Source organism: Heptranchias perlo, chromosome 21 (assembly GCF_035084215.1).
Source record: "Heptranchias perlo isolate sHepPer1 chromosome 21, sHepPer1.hap1, whole genome shotgun sequence".
Taxonomy (NCBI): domain Eukaryota; kingdom Metazoa; phylum Chordata; class Chondrichthyes; order Hexanchiformes; family Hexanchidae; genus Heptranchias; species Heptranchias perlo.
Genome location: NC_090345.1, coordinates 18,077,158 through 18,095,274, shown reverse-complemented (window position 1 = coordinate 18,095,274; position 18,117 = coordinate 18,077,158). Strand labels below are relative to the sequence as shown.

The following is an 18,117-nucleotide window of genomic DNA, read 5'->3' as shown; positions in this document are numbered from 1 at the left end:
CTTCCCTCCAATTCATCTTTCTATCAATTAATGGTGCCTAAATACAAAATATCATTTTATTCAGGAGGCGATGTGCATGAGTGGATTTTCAGAAAGGAAATTGAAACAGTCGGGCTAACCTGAGACGGCAAACACTGCTCGCTGCAGCAAAAATCTGCAAGACCAACCCCGATTCTGACTATCCTGTAATCTCCCCAGCACTGCACTGTTTAACAATGTAATACACCTATCTAAGCCATATATATACACCTGCATACAACACACAAATAACAATGATTTTCCATTCTATCCAGGCACAAAAATCCATCTGCAATACAAGTCATACAGAGAGACGTGAGGCCGTTTACACCAGCACAGAATGATAATCTTAATTCATGAACACTTCCAGATGAAGGTTACAGACAAGTGGGCTTTCTATTTTCATGCACTTTGTCTGGCTGAAGTCACTCACCTCGAGTGGACATGGCTGGGAAGATCTGTTTTTGTCGGAAGGATTGGCACTGCAAACGGCTGGCAGGTAGAGGGAGGGAAGGAAGGAGGGGAGCAGAGCCTCCCGGGGATTAGTACACTGCCGGCGGCTTGAGCTGGGGCTGCTGCTCGGCGCGGCTGCGTGTCCCGAAACGTAAGGTACGTGGGCTGAGAAAATAACAAGTGCAGAGCACCGAACCCCCTGCAGACGGAGATGGATAGGCACCGGGTTACATGGGCGCCTCCTTTTTACACAGGATCACCCAGTGCCAGGCAATCGTGCAGATCACGCAACAACATCCAATACTGCACAGCCACCACTCACAGCCTTCTCGTTCATGTCAATCCGTGATACCACATAAAACTACAACCACTATTGTGTTTAAATTCAACATTCTGGTCAGGCAATATTATGGCTCCATTAATACTGCCCGAAATGCTGTAATAATCATTATTTGTGGAGTCTATCGACCGGTGCTAGATATAATCGATGTTTAACGTATCGTAATCCAATATATGTAATAAGAATATATATTATAAATAATACAAATTTTTCAGATAGGAAAATGATTGCTTTATGATTTCAATAATTGTGAAGACAGTACATAAAACAGAATACTGATTATCTGTAGATAATGTAGGGTATTAGTGTGATAATCTTTAAAATAACGTGGATTGATGATTGGCTCTATTAAAATATGAAAAGGGTGGGAAAAGGCCACCAAACCTGCTCCATCCACATATGGTGCGACCAATTTAGCCCCAACCCACTGATTTCCAGTTGCACAGTTTCCAAGGTTGATTATTGTCTGTTGCTCTGACTGACTCCAACAGGCTTCATCTGATAGTTACATTTCCTTGGACTTAAGGGCAGGACCAGTAGTTTGGGAATAGCAGAGGCAGCAAAGCTTCCTTTTAAATGAGCCATCAATCGAACGCACTGTATCTGATGCCTATATTTGGGGTGGGGACTACATCGCCCATTGTCCTGCTCCTGCTTGAACATTAGAATCTATGTGGTATTCTGTTTAATTGTTGTAACAATGACCTGATCAACTTTGGAAAATTTCTAAATTCAAAAGTCATAATTAAAATGGATATTAGAGTAAAATAACATTTAATATATAATATGCACTTTACACAAAAGTAGTGGCTTGTATATAAATATATTTACAATTAGAAGTTTTCAGATTTCTATGTTTCTTACATTTGTCTCTCCTCTCCTCATCCCCTCTCTTTTCCTCTCCCCATCCCCTCTTTCTATCAGATACCCCTTTCCTTCCCTCCACCCACTTCTATTTTTTCTTCTCTCCCTCCCTGACTGGGTTGAGTTACCCCCTGCCTTCTAACCCTGCTTGATCTGACTACTACACTTGGTCTCAACTCCCTGTGTGCCACGCCATAGGAGATTCAATAGTGACATGTACATATAGAATAACAGTTTGTTTAGTTGGAGTGTGTTACAAGCTTGTAATATAATGATGAAATCATAAAACACAAGAGCAAAGGATGAGCAATTGTGAATGTAATCCAAACCCCCAAGCTTGATATAACCAGAAACTAATTTCAAGATAGCGATTCTAACCCCACCTGCCTGGTAGAAACCAGATATGTGGGCAATTAAAGTGCCCCAGATTAGTTACCCGCCTGAACGCTGCCTGAATTCTGCCGACTGCAATTTTCACTCCAGCTTCTTGATGGGCAGCTAAGTCGCCCACACACAGCTGGTGGGGTACTTTAAATAAGCAGATTGGGGTCCGATGATGTCATGGGGCCCTGACTGCAATTTTAACTCCAGCCTGAGCGGGGAAGCCACTGAGACTTTCCCAACAGTTCACGGCCGTTCACCCATCAACCCTGTGCTCCCGGTCCGCCAACACCTCAATTTTAAAATTCTCATCCTCCTGTTCAAATCCCTCAATGGCCTTGGTCATCCCTATCTCTGTAACCTCTTCCAGCCCTACAATTCTGAGAACTCAACGTTCCCCCAACCCTGGCCTCTTGTACATCCCCCACTTCCTTCATCCCACTATTGGTGGGCGTGCCTTCAGCCATCTAGACCTTAAACTCTGGAATTCCTTTCCCAAACCCCTCCACCTCCCTCCTTTCTCCTCCTTTAAGATGCTCCTTAAAACCTGACTAAGCTTTTAGTCACCTGTACTAATATCTCCATTTTTGGCTCGGTGTCAATCTTTGTCTGATTATGCTCCTGTGAAGCGCCTTGGGACGTTTTGCTATGTTAAAAGTGCTATATAAATGCAAGTTGTTGTTGTGTTATAGTTCAGTAGTACTACACACTTTAAATCTGCACAAGCTCACTTTTTAATATGTATTACTCAAGTTTACTCAGAGAAAGAAAGAGTTCTACAAAATCGTTGGCTGGCAGACGTATGACAGGGCACACACCAGTGTCCTCGACTCCTGACCCCACACAGAGGTCACCTACATGACTATCTTGGAGGGTGGGAAAAGTGCCACCAAGCAGTTGGCTATGCTAAAGCTGTGCCACCGGCCAGCAAGATGTGTTCACATCTGCCCCATTGGCCCTGTATCCAGGCCTGGACTCCTGGATGGTGGGCCCATTACATTGCTGAGCAGACCTGTATGCCAGATTATTCCTGGTGTTCAGGTCACTTAGCTTTAGGGACACTGCAGACAAGGAGATTCCTGGCATGAGAATTCCCTCCCCTCAGACCCACCCCAGTATCATCAGGGGCTATGTTTAGGGTTGATGGAAGTTCAGTCCCAACTAGGCCACTGTGCGAATTACAAGTGAGAGATATTCTGTTTGGAGACCCAGTATCCCCAGGTCCCCTCAGATATCCCATCTCCTGCACCTGACTGCCACCCCAGGCCCATTACCTGCAGATTTCATCCCCATTAGCTTTAAGGATGTAGTCTTATTTATTGGTGAATTCATTGTACATAAATATGAGATGCTGGACTTTGAGGACCAACAGCTTGGTTTTTCAGTTGGGGGAAGGTTCCCACCGTATTTTCTTCTGAATTTTAATTACAGTTCTACTACCAGTCTGCCAGGTAAAATCCCTAGGGAAATTGGAAGGCAATCTTAGCTTTCACTGAGAAAAACATTTCTCTCTGCTGCCTATAGAGGGTTGCTGCCAGTGAGGTAGTTTAGCAGAAAAAAAAGAAAGACTTGCATTTATATAGCACCTTTCATGACCTCAAAAATGTCCCAAAATGCTTTACAGCCGTAGAAGTATTTTTGAAGTGTAGTCACTGTTGTAAAGTAGGAAACGCAGCAGCCAATCTGTGCACAGCAAGGTCCCACAAACAGCAATGTTAAGCTCCAACAACATTCAAGAAGCTCAACACCATCCAGGACAAAGCAGCACGCTTGATTGACACCCCATCCACCACCCTAAACATTCACTCCCTTCACCACCGGCGAACCGTGGCTGCAGTTTGTACCATCTACAGGATACACTGCAGCAATTCACCAAGGCTTCTTCGACAGCACCTCCCAAACCCATGACCTCTACCACCGAGAAGGACAAGACAGCAGGTACATGGGATCAACACCACCTGCACGTTCCCCTCCAAGTCACACACCATCCCGACTTGGAAATATAACGCCGTTCCTTCATTGTCGCTGGGTCAAAATCCTGGAACTCCCTACCTAACAGCACTGTGGGAGAACCTTCACCACACGGACTTCAGCGGTTCAAGAAGGTGGCTCACCACCAACTTCTCAAAGGCAATTGGGGATGGGCAATAAATACTGGCCTTGCCAGCGACGCCCACATCTCATGAATGAATTTTTAAAAATAAAGAGCAAGAGAATAACTAAGGAAAGGGAAAGACTAGGGCTATTAGAAACCAAAAAGGTAACCTATGTGTGGAGGCGGAAGATGTGGGTATGGTTCTTAATGAATACTTTATGTCTGTCTTCAAAAAAAAGAGGGGGACGATGCAGAGATTATAGTTAAGGAGGAGGAGTGTGATGGGATAAACATTGTGAGAGAGGAAGTATTAAGGGGTTTAGCATCTTTGAAAGTAGATAAATCACCAGGCCCGGATGAAATGTATTCCTGGCTGTTAAGAGAAGCCAGAGAGGAAATAGTGGAGGCTCTGACCATCATTTTTGAATACTCCCTGGATTGGAGGACTGCTAACATCGTACCTTGTTTAAAAAGGGAGAAAGGGATAGACCGAGTAATTATAGGCCAGTCAGTCTAACATTGGTGGTGGGCAAATTATTGGAATCAATTCTGAGTGACAGCATAAATCATCATTTAGAAAGGCATGGGTTAATCAAGGACAGTCAGCATGGATTTGTTAAATGAAGGTTGTGTCTCACTAACTTGATTGAATTTTTTGAGGAGGTAACAAGGAGGGTCGATGAGGGCGACGCATTTGATGTAGTCTGCATGGATATTAGCGAGGCTTTTGACAAGGTCCCACATGGCAGAGTGGTCAAAAAAGTAAAAGCCCATGGGATCCAAGGGAAAGTGACAAGTTGGATCCAAAATTGGCTCAGTGGCAGGAAGCAAAGGGTAATGGTTGACTGGTGTTTTTGTGACTGGAAGGCTGTTTCCAGTGGGGTTCCGCGGGGCTCAGTACTAGGTCCCTTGCTTTTTGTGGTATGTATTAATGATTTGGACTTGAATGTAGGGGGCATGATCAAGAAGTTTGCAGATGATACAAAAATTGGCCATGTGGTTGATCGTGAGGAGGAAAGCTGTAGACTGCAGGATAATAGACTACAGGTGGGCAGAAAAGTGGCAGATGGAATTCAACCCAGAGAAGTGTGAGGCAATGCATTTGGGAAAGGCAAACAAGGCAAGGGAATACACAATAAATGGGAGGATACTGAGAGGTGTAGAGGAACAGAGGGACCTTGGAGTGCATGTCCACAGATCCCTGAAGTTTGCAGGACAGGTAGATAAGGTGGTTAAGAAGGCATACGGGATATTTTCCTTTATTAGCCGAGACATAGAATATAAGAGCAGGGAGGTAATGCTCGAACTGTATAAAACAGTAGTTAGGCCACAGCTTGAGTACTGCATACAGTTCTGGTCACCACATTACAGGAAAGATGTGATTGCACTAGAGGGGGTACAGAGGAGATTTACGAGGATGTTGCCAGGGCTGGAGAATTTTAGCTATGAGGAAAGATTGGATAGGCTGGGGTTGTTTTCTTTGGAACAAAGGAAGCTGAGGGGAGATTTAATTGAGGTGTATAAAATTATGAGGGGCCTAGATAGAGTGGCTGGGGAGGACCTATTTCCCTTAGCAGTGGGGTCAGTGACCAGGTGCCATAGATTTAAAGTAATTTGTAGAAGGATTAGAGGGGAGCTGAGGAGAAATGTTTTCACCCAGAGGGTGGTGGGGGTCTGGAACTCATCACATTTAAAAAGTACTTGGATGTGCACTTGAAGTGCCGTAACCTACAGGACTACGGACCAAGTGCTGGAAAGTGGTTAAGCTCTTTTATGGCCAGCACGGACACGATGGGCCGAATGGCCTCCTTCTGTGCCATAACTTTTTATGATTTTATGATAAAATTCTCAGCACTGCCTTCATGGCCTTACTCCATCTTGCCTGTATAATCTTTCTTCCTGCACCACAGCTTGCACCATCTATTGTTTGGATTCTAGTCTGCTGCACATTCCTCTCCCTTCCAGTATCCTCAGTGACAGTGCCTTGAGGCAATGCACTTTTACATTTTGAAATTCTCCTCCTGAACACTTCCACTTGCTGCCTCTCTGCCATCCTTCAATAGCTTTCTCAAAACTTACCTCTTTGTACCTTAGCTCCCCTTCCTTCCATTCCCTCCCCCCCCCCCCCTCCGGAACAATGACCTGCTCCTGTTGTGGTTCACCACCCGCTTTATAGAGTGCCTTGGGTCATTTGGTTACGTGAAGGATGCTATATAAAAATAAATTATTAATTCTCAGGATATGTGCGTCGCTTTATTGCAAACGGGTTGGACTACAAGAGTAAGGAAGTCTTGCTACAATTGTACAGGGCTTTGGTGAGACATCACCTGGAGCACTGCATACAGTTTTGATCTCCTTATCTAAGGAAGGATATACTTGCCTTAGAGGCGGCGCAACAAAGCTTCACTAGATTGATTCCTGAGATGAGAGAGTTGTCCTATGAGGAGAGATTGAGTAGAATTTTCTTTTACATTCGTTCATGGGATGTGGGTGTCACTGGCAAGGCCAGCATTTATTGCCCATCCCTAATTGCCCTTGAGAAGGTGGTGGTGAACTGCCTTCTTGAACCGCTGCAGTCTCTGTGGTGAAGGTTTCCCACAGTACTGTTAGGAAGGGAGTTCCAGGATTTTGACCCAGCGATGATGAAGGAACGGCGATATATTTCCAAGTCAGGATGGTGTGTGACTTGGAGGGGAACGTGCAGGTGGTGTTGTTCCTATGTGCCTGCTGCCCTTGTCCTTCTAGGTGGTGGTAAAGGTTGCAGGTTTGGGAGGTATATACTCTCTGTAGTTTAGAAGAATGAGAGTTGATCTCATTGAAACATACAAGATTCTGAGGGGGCTTGACAGGGTAGATACTGGGAGATTGTTTCCCCTGACTGGAGAATCTAGAATTAGGGGGCATAGTCGCAGGATAAGGGGTTTGCCATTTAAGGCTGAGATGAGATGGAATTTCTTCACTCAGAGGGTTGTGAATCTTTGGAATTCTCTACCCCAGAAGGCTGTGGATGCTGAGTTGTTAAGTATATTTAAGGCTGAGATAGATAGATTTTTGGACTCTAGGGAAATCAAGGGATATAGGGATCCGGTGGGAAAGTGGAGTTGAGGTAGAAGATCAGCCATGATCTCATTGAATGGCGGAGCAGGCTCAAGGGGCCATATGGCCCACTACTGCTTCTATTTCTTATGTTCTTACGCTAACAAGGCCAGCATTTATTGCCCATCTCTAGTTGCCCTTGAGAAGGTGGTGGTGGGCCTTTCTCTTCAATTGCTGAGGTCCATGGGGTGAAGCTATTCCTATAATGCTGTTCGATAAACAGTTCCAGAATTTTGACCCGGCGACAAATATAGATTGTTGTAATATAGCTTCAATAGTCTTAGGTAATACCTGTGTGTAGGATGCTTACCAAGAGGAAATTCAACACTTGCAACATTCATAGAAGTATATGAACAGCAAACCTTCGCACCTCCTCCTCCTCTTTAAAAAAGACAACCGTCTTTCTTACAAAAATGCTCAAAATATTTTATTTAATGTATAAAACCAGGGCCAAAACTGAGTTCCTGGGATTTATTTTCAATTTGTTTTGAGTGTATCACCTGCTGGAATTGCTCATTACAACAGTTAGCTGTTAGTCATCAACAGAGTGCAGTCTTCACTGGCCTCCACTAGCATCCCATCTCCCCGGGTATTGATTTCCAAATCCTGGTTCCTCATCTACAAATCCCTCCATTTCCCTGTGCCACCCTACTTCTGCAACCTCCTCCAGCCCAGTGTCCCAGCTCACACCCTTCACTCTTTTTCTGGTCCACTACATATCCCTTGTACTCTATGCTTCATCAATCTGTGTGACAGTATTCAGCCAGCCCACCACGCCACTGTGGAATTCCTTCCTAAATCCATTTGCCTTCAAAAGCCTGCTGAAAACCTACTTCTTTGACCATGCCTTCAGCAGCACTCAACTCTTCTCCAAACACCTGCTTGGTTTCCAAAACTCCTTGTCAAATACTTTGGGCCATTTTACTACTTTATAGGTGCAATATGCAAGTTGTTGTTATAAGTTGTATTGATTTTTCATACCAAAATCTGTCAACTGTTTTCATAGAATTCAATGCAAATGTACGCAGGACAAATTATTCAAAATGGAGTGGAGCATATTTGTAGCGACCTTATTGACCCACCCTATAAATCCCATTTTCCACCCCACCCCACCCTCCTTTACTTGAAATTATTTAAATAATAAAAGAAACCAGGATTTTAATATGGACAGAGTCCACAAACTAAACTAATCATCTTCCTTGTTTGAAGGCTTAGGCTCTGAGTTATCAGTGGGAGACCAACAAAATCCCCAGAGAAGCAGTATAAACGGCCACTTTTAGCCAAAGTTAAGGCAGGAGATGGGAAGTACCCCTACGGAATTTCAGGATCTTAATATTTTTACCATAGAACTATTTCTTAGGTCAGCACACAGTGAGATATTATTTGTGTGTATTCGTGCTGCCCATCTCCTACATTGTACCAAACACCATGGCCCCAATTTTAACATGGGGCGAGAGGCGAGCGTGGGACCAGCGGGGCAAGCAGCAGGCTCGCTCCGACTTGCTGGCGTGTGGCCTGGACTATTTTAACGCCTGGGCCTCATTAACCTACTCCAGGCCCGGCTCCCGGCACTGATGTGGGAACAGCGGGCGGAGCGGGGCAAACGTTGCAGGAGATTGTCATTGGAAACCCATATGAATGGTTCCCAGCAGTCAGATAAGTGCATTGGGATGGGGGAGGACTCTAGACGTGATTGCAGTGGGGGGAGGGGGAGGCAAGCTTGGGACAGGAGAAGCCCTTAGATTTCTTGTGGGACCCAGAGGAGCACGCCTGCTCTTCCTGGCCCACAGGAAAGCTTTTTTTAAAGAAAATGTAATGTTAATTTACCTTGGGCTTCTTCTGGCCCTCGATCCATTTCGCGCAGGCTTGCCTGGGTGTGGTCAACCTAGGGTTAAAATTGAGTCACGGTCCGAATGACGTCATCAACCGTGCCTTTTACATTTTTAATGAAGCTTTCATCTGCCGAGGGTGAGGGCCTTGCACGCTGGCCACAACGAGCCTGTAAAAAATTTTGCATGGTGCGAAGAGGACGCGGTTTCTGATGAGTAAGATGCTGCTCTGATGTAAACCCCCCGCACACCCCATTCTCATTGGGTGCAGGGGTGGGGGGTGTTAAAATCCAGCCTTGTGTATGCAAAACTGTCTCGATTATTATGAGATTAGGTCTAATGCTTTAATATGAAACTTTTTTTGTGGCTCACGCATTTTTTCCGCTGTATCTTTCTTGTATTTTCATTCTGTTTTCCTTGTATATGTACCAATACAGGCGAACCAAGAAAAAGTAAAGTAAAATTATTGCCATATTTTTTCTTTCTCTTTCCTCCCTTCCTCAAGGCGTTGACGCCTATTGACTGCTAGTCATCATCTGGTACTTTCCCCAACTGGCCACAATTCCACATGTAAATGTCAGCAGGCGAGTGGGAGGAGAATCGCTGGCAAGCACAATCCTGTCCTCATCCAGTGTCCATATGCACAATGTAGCAGGGTCTTCTGGACAGAATTCAGGAGCTGAAACCCTGGCCAATTCCACACCCCCCGCCCTCCTAAATCTCGAGGCATAGAGGCCAATTGCAACACCCTTACTAATATCTTGGCTAGGATCAGTACAGCTTGGAAATCAAATCTGAGATCTTCCTGGTCTAGTATGGCTTAGTCATTCACTGAATAAATACGCTGAGCCACCTGGGTGGCCTGTGCTATACTTTTAAGATATTTTCTTGCTCATGTGCATACAACAACATTTTTATCTAAATTAATTATCTTTGGGGGCCAGAGAGCAATTGTGCAGAATTTACCTTCAGAAAATCAAATAGATGGGACAGTATCTCTGACTCGGTAGATTATACGTGGTCCTTGGAGGGAGTGGGTTTCTTAAGCTTTTTTCTTACATTAACCCGGAACTCTGACCCTTGTACAGAGAAATTCAAGTTAAGCACCATTCTTTCAGTTGGCGTTGGTAAAACATGTATTAGACCAAAGGAGATGCTTGGTGGTACCTCTGTGATTTTTCCAGTTCTGTGCTCTCAGGGTCAAAATTAGGAGCAGTCACTCCTCATTACATTTGCCTCCGGTTGCACCCTGTTACTCTGCCAGATAATATACAAAACAAAATCCAAATGGTTCCTGACAATTTATTCCATTTAAAATTTTTGAAGCTTCTATAGCCCTTTTCCTAATGGCTATGTTTTTCTCCATTTGCTTATTCACTACAATTAATGGACTGAGTAAAATATAGTTAAATATACAAGAAAATAGTTACATTTATAACAAGCCAATTGTAACTGCGGCATTTACAACCAGAATTTGCTGTCAAGATAACGGCGAGGCTAATGGCATCACTGTTGTTTATGTGCAAATGCGACAGCAACTTCAGGCAAGGGTAGATGGGCGGTTAAACGCGGAAATCCAAAAATTTCTGTCCAAGACGTGCCACTCTGCCGTTAGCTTCGCGAAAATGCCATCTTGCTGTCTGGCTCACCTTTGAAATGCATTGAATGGCAGGAAGTTGCTGTATTTTCGCAGTAGATAAGAATTAAAGTTAAGTCACAGAAAGCTAAGTCATGTCCCTATCAGTCTAAGTACTCTTTTAACAACATGATAAGTGTTAATTACTGCCAGTCAACCTTTCTGGCACTGAAAATGAACTATTACAAGTGTGGAGTCTCATTCCTTCCATTTTTAGTTGTTGTTGGAGATTAAAAATGTAAAATTTTAAATTTTAATTTTTTTTAATACTTTTCTATTCTGTCTTTTTTTCTCTCTCTCTTAATCCAATCTTTCTTTCCCTCTCTTTCTGTACCTGATTTGGTATTGAATTCACCCACTCGAATTTACACGTCTTGTGATTTTGTGTGAAAATAACGGTGAGGCTAACAGCGCTCACTTTTTATTTGCCAATCAGACAGCAGTTAAAGGCGAAAATGCGGAAGTTGTTGTCCGAAATGCGCTGCCTCTCATGTAAGCTGCGCAAAAATGGCATCTCGCCGTCTGGCTCCCCGTTCAAATACAGTGAATGGCCTGAAGTTCCTGTACTGACGTCGTAGATACGGACTAAACTCACCACTAAAAGTTAGGGCTTGTCCATTCCAGTCTAAGTACCCTTTTAACGGCGTGGTAAGTCTTAATTGTTGCTAAACAACCTCTCTGGCACTGAAAATTAACTTTTACAAGTGTGGAGTCTCATTCCTTCAGCTTTTAATCATTGTTGGAGATTTTTTTTAAATAAAATTTTTTTTTTAAATTTTTCATTTCTGTCTTTTTTTTTAATCCAATCTTTCTTTCCCTCTCTTTATTTTGCTTTCTGCACCTGATTTGATATTGAATTCACTATTCTAACTTACACTTCCTGGTTCAGACTCTGCGCTGCTTATTAACGACTCTTCAATCTGATTGGTTTAGGAGATACACGGTTGCTTGCCCCGTTCACTCAGGTCCCAGATGCCCTGTTTCCCTCGCTGCGACGTAATCACCTCACACTTTCAGCAACTTGTCACGCAAAAATTGTTAAAACCTAAACATGCAAAGGTAAGTCTAACTGACGGCAGACACCGTTAGATGCCCTGCCACAGCAAATTATGGTCCGATATATTTTATCCAGTCAGTTAATCTGGAAGTTCATTTACTGTCTTGTTCTGCCCTCTAGTGGTATATTGCTGGTGTCACAGCTAGCCGGCTGGTTTTGGGACTGCGCAAATTAAGTTGCAAAACCACATACTGCACCTGTGATTGGAGGGGTAATTTTTCAATGCAACCGAATCACTCCCACCAATGCAATCTGGACATGCAGGAACCAGGAAATTAGACATTTCGCCTGGTCAGACCAGATATCTTTCTGAATGCAATTTTACAGTTGGGCTTGACACCCACTCCCTCCAAGGCTAATGGAATGATGGCCTTTATATCTAGAGGACTAGAGTACAAGGGGGCAGAAGTTATGCTGCAGCTATACAAATCCCTGGTTAGACCGCACCTGGAGTACTGTGAGCAGTTCTGGGCACCGCACCTTCGGAAGGACATATTGGCCTTGGAGGGAGTGCAGCGTAGGTTTACTCGAATGATACCCGGACTTCAAGGTTAAGTTACGAGGAGAGATTACAGAAATTGGGGTTGTATTCTCTAGAGTTTAGAAGGTTACGGGGTGATCTGATCGAAGTTTATAAGATATTAAGGGGAACAGATAGGGTGGATAGAGATAAACTACTTCCGCTGGTTGGGGATTCTAGGAGTAGGAGGCACAGTCTAAAAATTAGAGCCAGACCTTTCAGGAATGAGATTAGAAAGGGTTGTAGAAGTTTGGAACTCTCCTCCGCAAACGGCAATTGATGCTAGCTTAATTGCTAATTTTAAATGTGAGATAGATAGCTTTTTGGCAACCAAAGGTATTAAGGGATATGGGCCAAAGGCAGGTATATGGAGTTAGATCACAGATCAGCCATGATCTTATCAAATGGCAGAACAGGCTCGAGGGGCTGAATGGCCTACTCCTGTTCCTATGTTCCTATGTATTTTGCTCTCGTACATTAAGGTTCAGATATGCAAAGTTCTGTGCTGGGAATCCTAAAAATAAAAATTTACCTCATTTTGTATGAGAACTTTGTTTTGATAATTAAATCAGTGCCCACTACATGCAAACGTGTGTGCAGACAATTTCACAATTTAATCTGGAATTCCTTTTCTCAACCTCTCCACCTCTTCCCCTCTCCACCTCTTCCCCTCTCCACCTCTTCCCCTCTCCTCATTTAAAAACCTCCTCAAAACCTATCTCTTCAACCAGGGCCATCTCTCCTAATCGCTCCTTTTCTGGCTGTGTCCTTTTTCTTTACACCTATATGCAAAGCACCTCGTAATCGTTCTCACGTTAAAGGCGCTATATAAACGCAAGTTGTTGTTATTGTTTATGCTATGCGCTCCATCCACCCATCTGGAGTGGGTGTAAAAAAGAAATTCTTTGCATAAAGTGGCTCCTAAAGGGGCAAAGGCTTTTTTTAACTGAGTACTTTTATTTTTTTCAGTATCTTTTTTTTTACAGGGATAGATAATTTTCTTGTTTTTTTCCTTTTTTGGGGGCATCACAAGATATTGAGAATGTTTGTGAAAACAAAAACAGCTGAATATTGTCTGCAAAAATCACCAAGAAGCCAACTGAAGCACATATAAGAGTTCAGTGGAATAGGAAAATAGTAAAAGAAAAGTAGATTTAAAAGGGCCATTATAATACAAACATTCACTCCAATTCAGAGAGCAGCAAATCATCTAACTGCAAGCTACACTAAATGGATGGTAAAATGTAAAACTAATGGCTCGAATTGCTTTTAAACCACGCCAATCATACTAGTTCATTTTTGAAGTGGTATAAGATGAAGAAAGCCATGGCAGTGAGATCAGCTGCCATCAAAGTTAGACCGCTCACTTCCACTATTATGCCACCAACCATATTAGCACAATATGGCACAACTACTGGTCATGACTGAGGGCAATTGCCTCTGCAGGCTCTGGGTTATCAGAAAGGCAGTTGCAAAGCTATGCCATCTGCTGCGTGGATATCTGCAGACAACCTACAATATTTAGATGGCACTGTTACAATTGTCCTTTACTTCTATGCCTCTGGCAACTTTCAGGCTTCCATAAGGGACATCAGCACCATCAGTCAATCTGGAGAGCACGAGACTCATCAAGTGGTTTACTGATGCTTTGTTTACCAGGACAAAAGCATTTATCAATTTCTTAATGGAAAAGCAACAGCATTGCAATTCTTCCAGCTCTTAGGATTCCCCATAATGCCAAATGTTATTCATGGCACCCTTATGGCCATGTGAACCCCAAACACAATGTCATACCATTCATGAACTGCTAGGACTGCCACTTGATCAGTATCCAGGAAGCCAATGATCAGCAACACAGGATAATGCAGGTGAATGCCCACTCCTTAGATAGCGATCATGATTTTTATTTAAGGCAAACCTTTGCGTCTGTTATTGAAAAGAGAATTGTAAACAATTTTACAACACCAAGTTATAGTCCAGCAATTTTATTTTAAATTCACAAGCTTTCGGAGGCTTCCTCCTTCCTCAGGTAAACATTTACCTGACGAAGGAGGAAGCCTCCGAAAGCTTGTGAATTTAAAATAAAATTGCTGGACTATAACTTGGTGTTGTAAAATTGTTTACAATTGTCAACCCCAGTCCATCACCGGCATCTCCACATCATTGAAAAGAGAAGGCAGGCTTGAAGGATGGCTTCTAGAGGAGCAATGCAACCCTGGTTAATAACACCATTGTTAAAACTACAGTGAGAAGCTGAACGAAGATGTAATGAGGCCCCTGCATCTACCAGAAAAAAACTATTAACATCTTGAAACAGAGTTTCCAGATGCTGGAACAGATCCGGAGCACCTTGCAGTACAGCCCTGTTAAAATCTTCAAGGACATTGTTGTCTTCTATTTGGTCCACAATTTTGCCATTCGAGAAGCACTAACCAAGGAAGAGATGCATGTGAAGGCTCATCCACAGGCAAAGCCAAAGGATAACACTAACAATAGCTGGAAGGCTGTTTCCTCAGAAATACCTTTCCAGTTGGGAAGAATAGTATGCCATGCTCTTAAAGATATGGTCATCTAATCCCTGACAACGACGACGACAACAACAACAACAACAACAACAACAACAACAACATGTAGTTTTATAACGCCTTTAACATAAAATACCGCAAAGCGCTTCACAAAGGTGAAAGTTATGGGCACTACGCAGAGGTGCAATGCACCTTCCCAACTTTGGATGACATCAAATATCCTGGGAGCCCATTCTTGCATGTTCTGCTATCTTTATTCAGCACCAGCAAAAAGAAACTCTCTGGACAAAACGGGAATAAAGTGAACCAAATTTACTTTCCTTCAGGTGATCGGTGCTTGTGTGCTCTGTTTTTTTTGCCTCAGTGGTCCCCCTTGGTGACAGCATATGCTGTGTATGTTCGATCTCTTATTCTTTTTCTCCTTTTAGGTACTTTTCCAGTGCAAGAGTAGGTGCGTTGGCTGGCTGCTAGGTATCCATGTGAGCTTCTTGGGATTGAGACAGCCCTTTACTTCCTTGTGCTGCGTTGATTGAGGTGACCCTGCTATTGCTTTCTTCATCGCTGCTGGCTGGAATGAAAATTGGATGGGATCTATAAAGAGTGAGTGATCTGCTCCACTAAACCACCACCAGGTAGGGAAGTTGAAAATTACCTCCAACGTCTTCAGGACAGAAGAGGATGGGAGAAATCTAGCAAGAAGATGTTTGTAGTGGGGGTAAGTTGTAAAGTCAATGCTGAGTTCAAATTAAGCTTATCAAATCAACTCTAACTACAGATCATAGGATAGTTATGCAAGAAAAGCCATTCGGCCCATCCAAATTGCTCCATTCAGATAGATTCTAAAGTCTTGCCTTTGCAGCATCCAACTGTTTCTTAACTGCTTCCAGTGTTTTCACCTCCACTACTCAATCTGGAAGTCTATTCCATACGTTGATCATTCTTTGTGAGATCGAGAATTTCCTGATGTCAGCCCTAAATTTACCTTTTACTAGTTTGAATCTGAGTCCTATTGTCTTACTCTCATATTTAAATTTGAAGTACTAATACAGGTTTATCTTTTCCATCCCCTTCACTATCTTATCCCCTTCTATAAGATCATCTCTCAGACACCTCCTTTCCAGGCTGAAAAGCCCAAGTTTCTATAGTCTTTCTTCATAACTCAGACGATTGGCACCAGCACTCAATATAAGACTAATTCCATTCAACAAGGGGATTGCGGATTGGAAATTAAGTTTGGTGCATACAATGATAGTTGTGCACACCTGGATGAATCCAATCCCTTCTCACAGTTTTCCATGATTAGAAGTGGCGTGCTGTGCTCACTGCATTTAACGCAGAAGATTTCCACTAAACATTCCCTCTGCAGGTCCTACACTGCAGTTCCACAGCAAAGTAGCAGGAATTCATAGGATGCAATAAAGCCCTCAAATTCCAGGTGCTGACATCTGCAATTTAGCTCCTTGCTTCTTTATCAAATTGCAACTCCAACCTCTTATGTGTTTCCCAGACCCCCATGCTCCACCTGAATTAAATTCCCAGGTACAAAAAAAATCCAACCTTTCTTTCTTTTACACTATAGAATCATAGAATGATACAGCACAGAAGGAGGCCATTCAGCCCTTCATGCCTGTGCCAGCTCTTTGAAAGAGCGATCCATTCAATCCCACTCCCCTGCTCTTTCCCCATAGCCCTGCAGATTTTTCCACTTCAAGTACTTATCCAATTCCCTTTGAAAGTTATTATTGAATCTGCTTCTACCATCTTGTCAGGCAGTGCAATCCCGATCATAACAACTCTCTGCGTAAATTTTTTTTCCTCTGGTTCTTTTGCCAATTAACTTAAATCTGTGTCCTCTCCTGACCCGTCTGGCACTGAAAATAGTCTCCCTTTATTTACTCTATCAAATCTGCCCTTAATGTTCTCTGTTCTAAGGAAAACGACCCCAGCTTCTCCAGTCTCTCCATGTTACTGAAGTCGTTCATCCCTGGTACCATTCCAGTAAATTTACTCTGCACCCTCTCTAAGGCCTTGACATCCTTCCTAAAGTGTGGTGCCCAGAATTGATCACAATATTCCAACTGGGGCCCAATCAGTGTTTTATAAAGGTTTAGCATAACTTCCTTGCTTTTGAACTCCATGCCTCTATTTATAAAACCAAGGATCCCGTATGCTTTTTAACAGCCTTCTCAACTTGCCCTGCCACCTTCAAAGATTTGTGTACATACACCCCCAGGTCTCTCTGTTCCTGCACCCCCTTTAAAATTGTACCATTTAGTTTATATTGCCTCTCTTCATTCTTCCTACCAAAATGAATCACTCCACACTTCTCTGCGTTAAATTTCATCTGCCATGCGTCTGCCCATTTCACCAGCTTGTCTGTGCCCTCCTGAAGCCTGCTCACTATTTACTACATTTCTGAGTTTCATGTCATCTGCAAACTTTGAAATTATGCCCTCTATACCCAAGTCCAGGTCATTAATATAGATCAAAAAGAGCAGTGGTCCCAACACCGACCGCTGGGGGACACCACTGTACACTTCCTTCCAGTACCCTCACGACAACCAGCTCTACCTCACCTCCACCTCTCTCAACCCCTCTACTGTCTCTGATTTGTCACACTGCTTGTCTGACAGCAAAACTTTCCTCCAACAAAATATTGGGAAGACTGAAGCCATTGTCTTCGGTCCCCGCCACAGACTCCGTTCCCTAGCCACCGACTCCATCCCTCTCCCTGGCCACTGTCCGAGGCTGAACCAGACCGATCACAACCCTGGTGTCCTATTTGACCCCGAGATAAGCTTCCAACCCCATATCCGCTTCATCACCAACACAGCCTACTTCCACCTCCATAATATTGCCTGCCTCCACCCCTCTCTCAACTCATCTGCTGCTGAAACCCTCATCCATGCCTCTGTTATTTCTAGACTTGACTATGCTTTCCTGGCTGGTCTCCCATCTTCCACCCTCCATAAACTTGAGCTCATTCAAAACTCTGCTGCCCGTATCCTAACTCGCACCAAGTCCCGATTACCCATCACCCCTGTGTTCACTGACCCATATTGGGTCTCAATCCAGCAGCGCCTCGATTTTAAAATTCTCATCCTTGTTTTCAAACCCCTCCATGGCCTCACCCCTTCCTATCTCTATAACCTCCTCCAGCCCTACAACCCTCCAAGGTCTCTGCGCTCCTCCAATTCATGCCTTTTGCGCATCACCGATTTTAATCGCTCCACCATTGGTGGCCGTGCCTTCAGCTGCCTAGGCCCTAAGCTCTCCACCTCTCCACCTCTCTCTCCTCCTTTA

General features: G+C 43.6%; 1 protein-coding gene across 2 annotated transcripts in view; it reads right to left on the bottom strand.

Moving 5' to 3' along the window:
* The window catches only part of ablim1b (actin binding LIM protein 1b), a 350,583-nt gene extending 349,991 nt beyond the window's left edge, over positions 1–592 (bottom strand). For both annotated transcript variants that reach the window (XM_068002162.1, XM_068002165.1), the window contains exon 1: positions 452–592. Coding sequence is in view for 1 of the 2 variants with exons in the window: in XM_068002165.1 (XP_067858266.1) it covers positions 452–464 (13 nt within the window). In the remaining variant the exon portion in view is untranslated. The remainder of the gene's footprint in view (positions 1–451) is intronic.
* Between the last annotated feature and the right edge of the window lie 17,525 nt (positions 593–18,117).